The 14431-nt window shown below is 49.5% G+C and overlaps 1 protein-coding gene across 1 annotated transcript; it reads right to left on the reverse strand.

Annotated features, from left to right (window-relative positions):
- Positions 1–8544: 8544 nt before the first annotated feature.
- On the reverse strand, positions 8545–13873 carry LOC129385811 (NPC1-like intracellular cholesterol transporter 1). The gene is made up of 3 exons (XM_055072957.1): positions 13844–13873; positions 9030–9162; positions 8545–8936 (listed from the first exon to the last, which is right to left on the reverse strand). The coding sequence occupies exons 1-3, from the start codon at positions 13871–13873 to the stop codon at positions 8545–8547; spliced, it is 555 nt and encodes a 184-aa protein (XP_054928932.1).
- Between the last annotated feature and the right edge of the window lie 558 nt (positions 13874–14431).

The following is a 14431-nucleotide window of genomic DNA, read 5'->3' on the forward strand; positions in this document are numbered from 1 at the left end:
GACCCGGCGACCTGAAGACGGACGAGAAGACATTAGGGAGCCAGGGTATTTCCCAAGGCTCCGTCATCTCACCCATGCTATTTAATCTTGTTATGATTGAAGTTGCCAAAAGGCTATGCCAGCTTGAAGGACTGAAGCACACGATATACGCGGACGACATTACACTGTGGGTGGACGGGGGCAGTGATGCCCGCACAAAATCGACGCCACAGACGGCAGTCGACACGGTCGAAGAAAGCTTGGAAGGTACGGGACTGCGTTGCTCCCCAAGTAAGTTGGAGCTCCTGCTTTACCAACCGATCAAAACGCACAGAATCAAGAAGCAAAGGAAACACGAAAATATCAAGATCCGCACCAGGGATGGTAACACAATACCGACGGTCAGCAAGATCCGAGTCCTGGGCATGACGATCGAAGCGCTCTTCAGGAACGGAGACACCATCACTCGCATCATGGGTAAGGCGTCCAATGCCAGCAGACTGCTCAAGCGCGTTACCACCAAGAAGGGAGTCATGAAGGAGGAAAACTTCATCAGGTTTATACACTCCTTCGTAGTCTGCCAGTGTACATGGCAGCCTTCCACAAGTGGGTGAAAAGCGAAAAGAACAAGCTAGACATCCTAATCCGGAGGGCTTACAAGACACCCCTCGGTCTACCTGAAACTACCAACACGAAACGTCTCCTCCAGCTGGGCATACACAACACGCTCGACGAGATCGTCGAAGTGCAAAGAGCCGCTCAGTTTGAAAGATTGTCATCAACAAAGGCCGACAGAAAGATCCTGTGCAGTCTAGGCATCGGTTATCACGAACAGCAGGGACCAAAATGCCCCGTCCCCGACCACGTACGATGAAACGTGCGGGTTGACCCCTTGCCGAAGAACATGCACCCGGAATTCAACGAAGGCAGAAGACGCGCTATAGCCAAGGCACTGACGGACCTGCACGCGGAAGACACCGGTGCCAGATACGTGGATGCAGCCGAATATGCCGGCCGCAACTGCTTCGCGATCGTGGTGGTCGACTCCGTGCGGGCGACTGCCAGCACATCGAGCAAGCAAGTGGAGGAAGCAGAAGAAATAGCCATCGCCCTGGCCATCGTAGCCCGAGAATGCCACATGAATTGCCCACATGTCGGCACGCGTCCTGCGCCGACAGGCATACCGCGACAAGAGGACTCGAATCAAGTGGTTCCCGGAGCACGCAGGACAAGCGTCGGAGAAGCATGCCAATCGCAACGAAACGACACACGCCCGAGCGCGAGGATTAACCGACCGCGCCCAAGGCAATGGCTGCCCGCTGTGTTTCAGCGCCAAAGACCGGATGACCACCTATAACGAACTGACCAAGGCTTTCGGCTGGCCCGTAGACTTCTCCCGCCGCCCTGCAAAGGGCTGAGCAGGTCGCAGGCCGTGCTGTTCAGGTAACTACAAACGAGAACACTTCCAAGCCCGGCGCTATTGCATAGGATGTACCCAGAATCGCACCCCCATGACAAGTGCAGAGCGTGCTGCAGGGAGAAGGCCACATTCGAGCGCATGCTATGGGATTGCTCCAAACATCCAAGCCAAGCTAACTCAGGACATATACCGCCGCAGCTTGAGGAAGCAACGTGGAGCGAAGAGCAAGAAAAACAACTACAGGCCGTCCAGCAGGTCATCGAGGCGATGGCTAGGCAGGAGCCTGGCGAGCCGGCAACGGCGAGCGGGGATCCTCGCAGAGCACCCGCTGTAAGAGTTGGCAGTCGTAGCTGTAGGGAGGACCTTGTGGCGACAGGACTAGGCGAGCAGGATTTATTTACCATTTTAAGCAAGATACATTGGCAGTTTAGCGCGACTCCCATATGGAGCCCGCAAGACTATCATACAGCAAACAGCTTACGAGCACACAGCTCACTAGTACATTTCTAGCATGACAACGAGCACTCACCTCCCGACGACGAGCACGCTCTAGCAGCCGGTAAACGCTGCTTATAAGCTCTCCGCTCGACGTCATAGTTCGACGTCATCGTTCGACGTCACCGTTCGATGTCCCCGTGGACCAGCCCTTCTGGCGGAGGGCTCACAATTACGTGCCGCACACATGCACAGGGGAAAAGGGTCCGGAGCCGACGTCAGAGGGCTTCGTAGAACTCTGCTTTGTCTCGGGTGGCGCAGCCGAGTACCACATTCCTTAGTTGACCGCGCGCCACGTGGCTGCCGGTCATCCGCAGTTCTCTGAAGTGCGCCCCGTCTGGTGGGATTGGAACACGTGCTGCGGGCTGAAAGCTGGCACGTTGCCACCCCGTACGGCCATTCCGAACACCGCCACGATGACGACGTAGGCCACGTCCGAAGCGCGCCTTCGCGCTTTACTGCAGGCTCAATAAACGTTTTCCCAATCTAATCCAATTACTTATCCGCGTTTGTCCTGCATGCGTGTGCGATAGAAACCAGAATGCATAGAAAATCTGAGGTGGCGGCGGCAGGTCGTAGCGCAGAAGTTAGCATGCCCAGCCCCTCCACGTACTTACATCTGCATTGACATGGGTTCGTGGTAGTGATAGCGACCACAGCTCTACTTTTTCTGCGCGCGCTAGCCATTGTGAAACTAAGGATGTAGTTAGCATGCCCAGCCACTTAATGCAAATTGCAGCAGTTATGAGTGGTGGAACCCCGCTGGGGCTGATTGCGAAGAAAGCTTCCTTTCTCTGCCCACTCTCGCGATGGTGAGGCCTGACGGACGCAACGTTGATGGCCACCATAACAGAATGGATGGACGACCTGCGGTAAGGACGAAGCACACCAAGTTTTTAGCACTTGGCCTAGAGTAAAGCGCTACAATGGCTAGTATGGCCTCACGGAGATGATAGACCGAACTGCTTCTCACTGCTAACACTGGACTGATACTAAGAAAATACTCCGTTCGCAGACACCACGCTACACTGAAATTAGCAAAACAATATCAGTTTATGAACTGATAGTGTCAATTATCTTGTGTCCTTACTGTGCGTGTGAATGGCATAAAGGTCCTAGCAATGAAATGGTAGTATCTTTGTTTTTGCTGCTGTTGCACACAAACAAAATTTGTTGAAGTGATCGGACAGCGATCTACCAGCAGAGAAGACCAACCCGCAAATTAAAAATAATTGCTGGTTTCAGATCTTCCGATGTACTTTGCGCTCAGCTACTATCTGTAATATTTTTTTTTTCTTTTTGTGCTCTTATGAAGAGGAAAACTCCACATTACTACAATAACAACAACAGTACACAAAATAGACTGGCTTTGAAGCTGTGACCACGCACCGCACTTTTGTACATTCAGCACATGTAGTATTGGGGCAACACGTTTGAGCAAAATTATTAGGTGTTCGGTGAAAGCGCTGTGACAGGCGGGAAGAAATCGTTGTCATGCCCGGTCGAAATAATACTATCGGAAATCTTATTTACCTAACATATTTTTTGAGAAATCACTACAACCCTTTATACGTTTGCTTCGTATGAGTTATGTACTAGCTTGCCTCGTCAATCTCAAAAATGTATTGTCTTTGTGGGAGAAGGCTTTCGAAAAAACGGCCCAACATAACAGTAAGACATCCAGCATGGTTTCTATTCAGATGATTGACGAAATTCTGCACTGAGAACGTGTCGACTAGGTGTGATTGAAAGTTGAATTATGATCGTTGTAAGCTTGTGTTGCGTCTAGCACGAGCGAGTAGTGTTAGCGGTGTCATTGGTGTGAAAATGGTTAGCTCGGTCTGCGATTTGTTTTTGTGGATCTCCACATTGAACGTCGCAGTCGTTACGATGAGAGCACTCCCGTGACATCATTAGCTCAGTGGGCTGGGAAGGCTCGAGTGGTAGCTCACCTTGAGGGATATAGGTAACAATTATTGATATACGTACTTTGCGATGATGAAAAATATGCAGAAACACCACTGGTGTTGTCTAACTATTCGTAAACAGGCCCCCAACTTTCAATTGGCCCATCCCAAACATTAAGTAGGCCCATCCCCAAATTTCAAGTTGGCACACCCTCAAATTTAAATTGGCCCACCCTCAAGTTTAAAGTCGGCCACGCCCGATTTTCTTTTTGCCCAGCCTTAAACTTCAAGTTGGCTCAACCCCGAATTTCAATTGGGCCACCCCTAATTTTCAAGTTGGTCCACAGACGAATTTCCATAAATCGTCCTCCAAATTTCGAGCCGACGCACCCCAAAATTTAGGTTGGCCCACCCCCATATCGCCCCCAAATTCAGATTGGCCGACCCCGAGATTGCTCCCACATTTAGGTAGGACCAATCCCATATCACCCCCAAATACAGATTGGCCCGCCTCCACAACACCACCAAATTTAGGTTGGCCCACTCCAATACCACCTGCAACTCGAGGTTGGCCCACCCCCATATCCGCCCCAAGCTAACGCTGGCCCACCCCTCGATCACCTCAAATTTAGGATGGCCCACCGCAAATCGCCCACCAACTAAGGTTAGTCCACCCATATATCACCCTCCAATTCAGCTTGGCCCAGCCGCGCATTACCCCCATGGTTAGGTTAGCCTGTCCCCATGTCAGCCCCAAATTTAGGTTGGCCCACCCCCATATCATCCCCAAATCGAGGTTCGCCCACCCCCCATATTCCCCCAAACTTAGGCTTACCCACCCCTATATCACCTCAAATTTAGGTTGAGTCACCCCCATATCAGCCTCAAATTCAGCTTGGCTCACTACCATTTCACCCCAACTTTATGTTGGGCCAATCCCATATCACTACCACATTCAACTTGACCAATCCCTGCATCATGGCCAAATTTATGGTGACGCCACTTCCAATTTCAAGTTGGCCACCCCACCCCTTTTTTATAAAGACCTATGTATTCATATGGGAAATGCGTCAAGTTTTTTGGCGTTACAGACACGATTTCGCACGATTTTGCTACCAGATCACTGGGGCACTCACCAAAGAATGCTTCGCATTAAAAGCAACTGCACCGAACGAGCGACGCCATATGTTGATCCTAAATACTGACGGCTAGCCAAGCTAGCTTCTCTGTAGAGCGACTGGGGCAGACACAGCACGGGACATTTATTCAAATTATTTTTTTACGGCCACACCTACGGATTCATACCACTTGGCTGAAGGGAACACATTACCAGTAGCTATTAATCCACACGCTGCACATCTTCTCCTATTTGGTGCATTTCTTAATTGGATGAATCTTTAGAAATAATTAACGTTCGGGCAGCGACTCAGCTTAGCAGACACTTTGTTCCGCACGAATGTAGCATAGGAATGGCACTGGCCACCGGGTGGCATTGTGGCCCAGGTGGACCTCATTCGCTCGGAGTATGTGCCATTAAGGACAGGGGAAAGTCGAAGAAAACGCACCTTCCAGAAGGACGCAATAAGAATGGCCATTTTGTTCTCCCAGATTCCACGCTACAAAGCACGATTTTTTTTTTTTTTTTGCATAGCACAAAGCTTTGCGCAAGCTTCTAGTTATGATGTCCAATGAATAAAACCTTCATAAATGCGATGACTTAACAAATGAACACGGCATTGCTGTGTTTTAGGAAGGAAAAATAGAAAAGATAATATTTCAAGAGAACGACTGGAAAACCAGAACCGAAAGCAAATCATGAGTTTTGTGTTTTTTCCATCTGGTGGGAGAGTATAAAACTAAGTCCTATGCGGCTATAAAAAAAAACTGCGCCGCTGAAAAACCAGAACCGAAAGCAAATGCTGGGTTTTGTGTTTCTGCCATCTAGTGAGAAACTACAAAACTAGGTCCTATGCGGCTAAAAATAAAGTCCGAAGCGAGAATCGAACCGCGGCCGCCGCGAAGCGTGACTAAAGGTGCGCGCAATTCTACCGCTCGGCCACGGCTTCCGAGGGTTCGCGCAGTGGTACGAACATCTTTTTATAGATACCACATGAATTTTCACGACAGTGTTACAAAAAACGCTTTTGGGAACAGTGTTACGCCATGTGTGGAGAGTCGAGCTAGGCATCAATCGAAAGCTGAGTCTCCGGACTACATACGCTGCACTGCGTATTACGATAGAAGCCGTAGTGTAATCACAGCCACGGTTCTTGCCTCGAAAATGGAGTACAAATTTTTGTCGTTTCCATAGGCTTCCATTGCTAAATCTTTACCCGCTGTGGGAACAAAATTCTTACGTGCCATAGAGTGATCACTGCATTTGGCTCGTGTGGATTGTCTTCCAGAACACGTCTGTCACCTGCGTTTTTTAATAATCGACCTGCAGCTTTTGTTATTCGCGAAAAACCCGCTCGTTCCATTGAAAACGCGCTAGCTTCGTGCCGGGGCCGCTTGGGGCGCTAGTTGGTACGTGTCCAGGAAAGCTGGATATGAAGAGCAGATTGGGTGAGGGAACAAACGCGCGTTAATGACATCTTAGTTGAAATCAAGAAAAAGAAATGGGCATGGGCAGGACATGTAATGAGGAGGGAAGATAACCGATGGTCATTAAGGGTTACGGACTGGATTCCGAGGGAAGGGAAGCGTAGCAGGGGGCGACAGAAAGTTAGGTGGGCAGATGAGATTAGGAAGTTTGGAGGGTCAACATGGCCACAATTAGTACATGACCGGGGCAGTTGGAGAAGTATGGGAGAGGCCTTTGCCCTGCAGTGGGCGTAACCAGGCTGATGATGATGATGATATCAGCTGCACCGTTGTGGGGGGACGCCGGATTAATATTAACCCCCCGAGGGTCTTTAACCTGCACCCGACTGAAGGTATACGGCTGTTTTGCGCGCTTTACCCGCTATGAAATGCAGCCACCGCGGCCGGGATTGAATACCATGCCCTCGGGCGCAGCACGGCTACGTCATAGCCACTGGGTGGGTCCCCAAAGCATCCTGGGCGCATTTTAGGCTGTGTGAATGCGGAAAAACAGCCCAGTGCCGTGGCACGGGGGATATTATTGTGCGATGTGCGTGCCGCTGATGAGAGAAGCGGCGAGTTTCGTATGCAGATTGTCATTGTAAACAGCACAGCGGAAAGGAATATATAATGCGTATAATATGCGCCGCAACGTGGGCCCGTGGTAAGCGCTTTTATTGCAATAGCGATTCTATGGACACTCCAGGCGCATTTCTGCCATCGCCGTGATCTGCCGTGTAATGTCCAAAGGCGATAACGTCGTCGCCGCCTGCTGTATGCTGTACGTGCTAGTGAAAGCTTGCGAGAGTGAGCCGACGATGGAGGCTAAATTAAGCGCGCGAGGGAAGAACGCAGGGAGGAAGCGCGCCGTCTTCCGTCGCACGCAAGGCACCGGGGTGAGGGAGAGAGGAGACGTTGTACTCTGACGGCGGCTGCAAATCGCGCCACCGAGCGGGTCCTATCTTGAAAGCGATCTGCAAGGGGGACAGAGTGCGCCGACTGCTGATAGCTTAGTTTGTGCGGTGTTTTCGCCGCTTAGTTCGCACTGAAGCGAGAGGCAGGCTGAAGGTCCATTCGATTGATGCTGCAGACGCGTTTCCTCACTATAGCGTTCTTGCAGCGCGTTTCCGCGGTCGTCGAGTGAAATCTGTTCATGATTTTTCGTACGTGCGTGACACCATCCTCGTTAATTTCTTAGAAAGCGAATGTTTACAAGTTTATACGGCCGATAAAACTGCTTTCCTTACTTCGTATTGCTGTCTAATGATTTGCTATTGCAATCGATGTTTCGCCTGTCGCGTGAAACTTTTAATGTTTTGCTTCTTTTCGCGGATTGAGACATAACCACCGCCGAGACGTCCACAAAAAGAGAACACGAAGGGAAACAAGCAGGAGAACGCGGACGGCATAATGCAGGTTTCTTCATGTGCGTCCTCTTACAGGCAATTATGCCTCACAGCAAGTACCAACCATGACGGATAAAAGAATTCGGGTAGGCTTTAGTAAGGACGCAGCCGGATAGGCTACGTGAAACGTCTTGCGCTTGCCGAATGCAGTACATGAGTACTAGGGTAGAGAAATCCCATAACCAAATATACAACTGACATTTATTCGCGCAGTTGAAAGCTTGGGGTAGATCTCTAGTTTATGTTACAGTTAGCGGGCATCTTATGGTGCAATTTAGCACTGCTCCTCGCTCCCTCTTCATAGTGGGGCTGTTTACGTTGCTGTGAGTGTAGGAGCCCTAGACTACAGAAATTGCGCCCTTACTGGTGGCGCTCCGGTTTGTTCTGCGCCTCTGGAGCCTGAAGTATTTGTGGGTACTTGCGGCTCCGGCACTTTTCTCAATCTCCTGCGCTCCTCAATTCCGCATCGGTCTGGAACCACCTGCCTACCTCCACTGTCGCCATTATGAATCCACAAAAAGGTTAAACCCGAACCTCCCGATCACCTTTCTGCAAACTCGCACGTCGTTATCTTTACATTGCTTAATTTTTAGACGCACTGCCTCTATTCCGCTTGACCGACGCTGAGAGTAAATATATGAAATGAAATGTGAAAGATAAAGAAATTTCCAGTTTTACAGCTGCTGCTTGTTCAAGTAATAATTTATTGCTTCAACCATTGGTAATAGAGTCCCTGCCACGTCTTATCGCGAAATCAGAGAAACTTGGGGTTGAAAGGCTCCAGTTTCTGGCCGGCTACCGTAATCGGGCCCTCGGTGAGAACGTGGCGGATCTTGATGGGCGAGTAGCCGCCCTCCGAGTAGGTGGAGCCCACGAAGTCGAGGAAGCGCTGGGCCGAGCAGCCGCTGGCGCCGTGCTTCCCGCACATGTACGACATCAGCTTGGTCCAGAAGACGTAGGTGCGAACGCCCTTGCAGGAATCGTAGACTTTTTCGGCGAACGTCTTGTGCACTGCATAGACCGATTCCGTGGCCGAGGGTTGGTCGCTTCCCTCGCTGCTGGTGCCATTGATGGCGACGAATTCGGACTGCTTGGGCGAGCAGAACGCCTGGCAGACGAGGTTCTGGAAGTTGCGGAAGCACGGGCCTGTTTTCTTAACACCGAGGTTGACGAGGCTCTTCAACTCAGACTTGAACGCCGCCGCCTGCTTCGCGTCGCATCAGGCAGGCACGGACTTGCCCGAAGAATCGATCAGCGCGGGACACGCGTCCTTGAGGATGCTACTCTCGATGGGGACCGGATCACGCTTGACCGCGCATGGCAGCGGCTTGCCGGAGTCCTCGTCCTTGCCGCAGTAGCCGTACGTCACGAACTGAGACAGTGCCCAGGGGTAGCACACTCTCAAGTTCAACAAATGGCCACAGAGGGCGAAAAAATCGACCGCGCGCCTCTGCTAACAAAGCCGACGTAGTAGCATCACTTCGGGATGCGTTCGTTAGTTCCAACATTTCCCGGTAGAGGCGTCGTAATAAGCGCAATTTTATCTTACAAACTTTCTCTTACAATTACCGAAGCATTATCTTTTACATAAAAACAGGGCAAAATTATCATTGCTAATTAGATATTGTACTCTTTGTTAGTAAGTTTATTGTTTCTTCGCCATTATAAACGCAAATAGCGTTCAGCATCATCGATCTTTCACGTGACCTCTGGCCTGGATTTAAAATTTTTACCGGTATTTCCGACTGCACGGCGGTACGGATTCATTCGTTCGTACAGTCAAGACTGGTTGCTTCTTTGTTTCTAAAACTAGTTTCTTGCGCTTCGATGTCTCGCGTTATTTAACTTGGGGTGAAGTTATGTGTTTGCAAGCGGACATGTAAGCCCGGCAGTTGGGTTTCGGTCGTGAGCCATTCGGAAGAGGTCTGCATCGAAACGGGAGCTGGATTTTGCTGCGGCTGACAACGGCAATAACGGTGAGTCGTTTAACACCGCTGCTTGAATCGCTATATATTATCCGTCTCATTACCTTCCAGGCGGGCACAAGTTAACGAACTAGATCCTGCATTACATATGGGCAGTGAGGATCTCAGTTGCTGTTTCCTAAATAAAGCTTTACTTGCGAGGCTGTCGTTTGGTTTACACACACAACCAGGAAAGAAAGAGCGATATCGGAACGCGCGTCTCATTTTTCATGTTATTGTAGCCATGGTTGTAGGTGACTGAGTAGCCTTTATGGACATTTTATGGACAATAGCAATATTTATTTAACATGCTGCTTAAGCACCCTAGAAGAGACAGTGTACATTTGCATGTGTTCTGTAGTCGCAAATCATTACAACGTATATGTCACACCTTCTTGCATTTCATATTGCAAAACTTTGCTTTTTCAATTTCTGATTCAATCAAAATTTCTGTTCCAGACATGCAGTAATGAGGACGGCACCAGTATAAAGCAACACACTCCACGCACTAAACAGAAGCTGCTGCTTGCTACAACAAGGTCATTGTGTGGACATTGGCTACTACTACAAGGTAAACAACACATGGTTCAGGAATAAATATGTTTGATATATGCTGTATTGGCTTGCTGTTTGCAGCAGATATGAATGTTTGTTCATATTTATGGTTCAGTATAATTGGTTCGAACATATAAAACACACACAAATTTCGCTAATCTGTGCTGTATCTCATGTGTCACCGTTTTGCCCCAACAGAGTCTATGCCAAGCATATCTTGGTCATCACAGGAGCTCCTATCTGCGCCAACAGGAAGGGGCTGGAGCCGAATTTGCAAGGCTTTTACACCAAGAACAAAGCACATGCAGAAGAATATGAATGAGATATCAAGTCTGCAGAGGACTGTGTCAAGACTGAAAAGAGCTTCAGCCACCATTCCACCAGCACGGACATTTGGCTGAGTCATCCAGGTAACTCAAAAAGGACTTTCTAGAAATTCTTCGTCGTCAGATGCACCTGCAACATCTGACCAAGCACGGACGAAGCTGGCCAAAAGATTGAGTTCCATCAGTTTGCCCTTAATCAGCTTCCTAGCCATGTTAATTCCGTTTGTGCCAAGTGTAATTTTTCTTCTATAAATGCAAGCTTTCTCATTGCCCATTTTTGTTAGAGGTAATTCATCCTCATCCAAATATAAAGGTCAACCGATTCTTCGCTGATACTTAATACCAGTCACTGTCTAGCAGCCTAACATATATGTAGCAGTATCTTCTAGTGTATGTTGTCATGCGCAATTCCTCTCCTGAAATAGCGGATGCAGCATCGGCATGCGTCTTGCATTAACCTATGCACATGTGCTATGCACCATTTTACTTTTCTTGATGTTTTTAGCCTTCAATGCTCGCCGAGCAGAGTGGCTTCTCTCTTGAATTCAAGCTTTCTCATTTTCCATATTCCTTGTCTCGTTGATGATTGCTCCTCTTCCTTGATAGCCTGGGTCTTTGTCGAAGCTACAGTGAAGTGATTGATTGCAGAATCTGGTTTTGCTGCCACACTTGGTTGTGGTAACTGTGTTACGTTTCTCAGATGTGGGGGCCTGGTCAGTTGCATTGGTAAGCAGTCCCTCGAGGTAAGCATTTGCTCCTGCAGTCCGCAAAGCGACATAGACTCCCAGTATACACACACCGTAACTGGTGCGCCCCGTTCGTTCTGGCCTGCTGCAGCCATGGGCAAATTGTGCTTGTGGCCTACCTCGGCCATTATTTGCTCAAAACGGAGACCAGCATATGTGCTTACATGGTTCGAAGTGTATGAAGTTGATAGCCGTATGGGTGGAAAGGCCCGCAAGAATGGCTGCCGAAGGTGATGCCCACAAGAGCGACTTGTCCACATTGCGACAAAGTGGGACACAAAGTGTGAGCCACACATAGCGGCCCCCGAAAGAAAATAAATGTGCAGGTTGGAAAGGAGTTAACGCTAAAATGCCGGGTAGTCCATGTCGCTGTGCTGGTTGCGGCAGCAGATGCCTGCGTCACCTGATTGCTTCGCAAATGGAAGTTGCTCATCTTCAACGGCAACTGTTGGTTCAAACAGGTGCGAGGCTCTGTCCAATCTGTTTGTACCGCAGGTTGTCGCTCGTTACCAGACCACCACATGTGACAAAGGCAAGCATTATGCCTGTAAGATGGTTCGTAGCCAATGTATTATGTATTGTCTGAACCTCATGCGGTGACTGATTGCTGTTTAATTTTGCTGTTATGTCACTTGGTTATGGTCGCAGTGTTATGTTTTTCGAATATTGCGGCCTGGTTGGTTGCACTGGGAAGCAGCCTCTCGTTGTAAGCATTTGATCCTGCAGTCTGCACAGCGACATAGACTCCCAATTTACGCACACCGTGATTCGCGCTTCCCGTTCACCCTTTCCTGCTGCAGCCATGGGCAAATTGTGCCTCTGGCCTTTCTCGGCCGCGATTAGGCATGAACGGAGACCAGCATAAGTGCTTATATGGTCAGACGTGTATGAAGTTGGGTGGAAAGGCCCGCAAAAGTGGCTGATGAAGGTGATGCCCACGAAAGCGAGTTGTCCATATTGAGACAATGTTGGACACCAAGTGTGAGCCACACATTAGCGGCCTCCAAAAGAAAAGAAACATGCAGGCTGGAAAGGAGTCAATGCTAAAGTGATGGGTAGTCCATGTCGCTGTGTAGGCTGCGGCAGCAGATGCCTGCGTCACCCGATTGCTTTGCACTGCAAGTTGCTCATCTTTAACAGCGACTGTCGCCGCAAACAGGTGGGACACTCTGTCCAATCTGTTTCTGCTGCTGGTTGTTGCTCGTTAGTAGACAACCACGTGCGACGAAGGCAGGCACTACGCCTGTAGGTAGGCAGCTCAATGTTCCCTAAGAGACCCGTATATGTGAATGCTCACTGTTGCCATATGGTTCGTCGCCAATGTATAATGTATTGTCTGAACCTCATGCGGTGACTGATTGCTGTTTAATTTTGCTGTTATGTCACTTGGTTATGGTTGCAGTGTTATGTTTTTCGAATATTGCGGCCTGGTCGGTTGCACTGGGAAGCAGTCTCTCGAAGTAAGCATTCGCTCCTGCAGCCTGCACAGCGACATAGACTCCCAATTTTCATGCACCGTGATTCGTGCTCCCCGTTCGCGCTTTCCTGCTGCAGCAATGGGCATATTGTGCCTCTGGCCTTTCTCGGCCGCGATTAGGCATGAACGGAGACCAGCATACGTGCTTACATAGTCCGATGCGTATGAAGTTGATAGCCAGATGGTTGGAAAGGCCCGCAAAAGTAGCTGATGGAAGCGATGCCCACGAAAGCGACTTGTCCATAGTGAGACAATGTGAGACACCAAGTGTGAGCCACACATTAGCGGCCCCCGAAAGAAACGTGCAGGTTGGAAAGGAGTGAACGGCTAAAATCTGGGGTAGCCCATGTCGCTGTGTAGGCTGCGGCAGCAGATGCCTGCGTCTCCCGATTGTTTCGCAATGCAATTTGGGCATTTTTAACGGCGACTGTCGCTGCAAACAAGTGGCACACTCTGTCCAATATGTTTCCGCTGCTGGTTGTTGCTCGTTAACCTGACCACCACGTGCGACGACGACGGCGAGCCGTTTACGAGCTCGCGTCAATGATTCCAGCGTATCTCGACATGCAAATTTTATTTCTGCTATTGCACGAGAATGTAAACTGCTTGTCTTCTGCCAATAAAGTCGCGCGTTCTGTTCACTCACTTGTGGCTTGTTTGTATGGGCGTCAGTAGAGGCTCTTGGCAATTAGAACGCACCAGCTACGCGGCAGCGAAGGCATTGAGGCATGCCGCATAGCCTGCAGGGCAAGCACGGCGCGTACCAGCGTACGCGACCGGCAAAAAACGGCCATATTGAATTTTGCTCTAAAAAAAAAAATTTGCACTTCCGCTTCCGGATTGAGAAACGTCATCTGGCGTCCGCCAAAGTAAGTTCCATGCGCTGCCGCTGCTTATTTTCGAACCACGGTGGAAGGTACAGTTTCCCTTCTCTAAGTTTGTGCTTTATTCTATGCAGTGCCGACGACACCAGCGTGACGCTTACAGCGACGGTGAAAAGCCAGCTGCTGGACATCGCGATGCGTGTTTGTCACGGAGGCCTCAACGGTGCGTCAGTGGAGCTCGCGTCTGCTTCTTTTACACCAAACGAAGCCATCGATCTGTTTTCGCAACGTTTGCACTTGGTCCGCAGTCCCTCCCGCGAGTTAGATAAAGCGGATCACATGAATTGCCGATAACTGGTGCCGGTCATCGTACGCCGTTCATTAGGCAGATATGCGCCGCAGTAAGCGACCCAATTATCCGATAGAGGGGCAGCCAAATGCTGCGTTGCAGCCAAGCGTTTGGCTACAACGCGAACCCAATTTGTTGCATTGAATATTGCGTTGAAGAAAAGCTCAGGAATACGTCTTAAGGCAGAAGCATCCTTGACGAAAATCTCTGTAACACATTACATCCATAAAAGTGTTTTATGTCACAACCACTCACACCTCTAGGCACCTTAACTACACTGTAAACGAAAATAAACCCACCTGGGAGTTTTTAACAGGTGATGTGCCCTAAAACCTCCCCTCCTGAAATATTTACTCCGATGTATCGGAGCAAAACAGCGCCATTCCCTCGTTTCACTCCG

Source organism: Dermacentor andersoni, chromosome 7 (genome assembly GCF_023375885.2).
Source record: "Dermacentor andersoni chromosome 7, qqDerAnde1_hic_scaffold, whole genome shotgun sequence".
NCBI lineage: Eukaryota > Metazoa > Arthropoda > Arachnida > Ixodida > Ixodidae > Dermacentor > Dermacentor andersoni.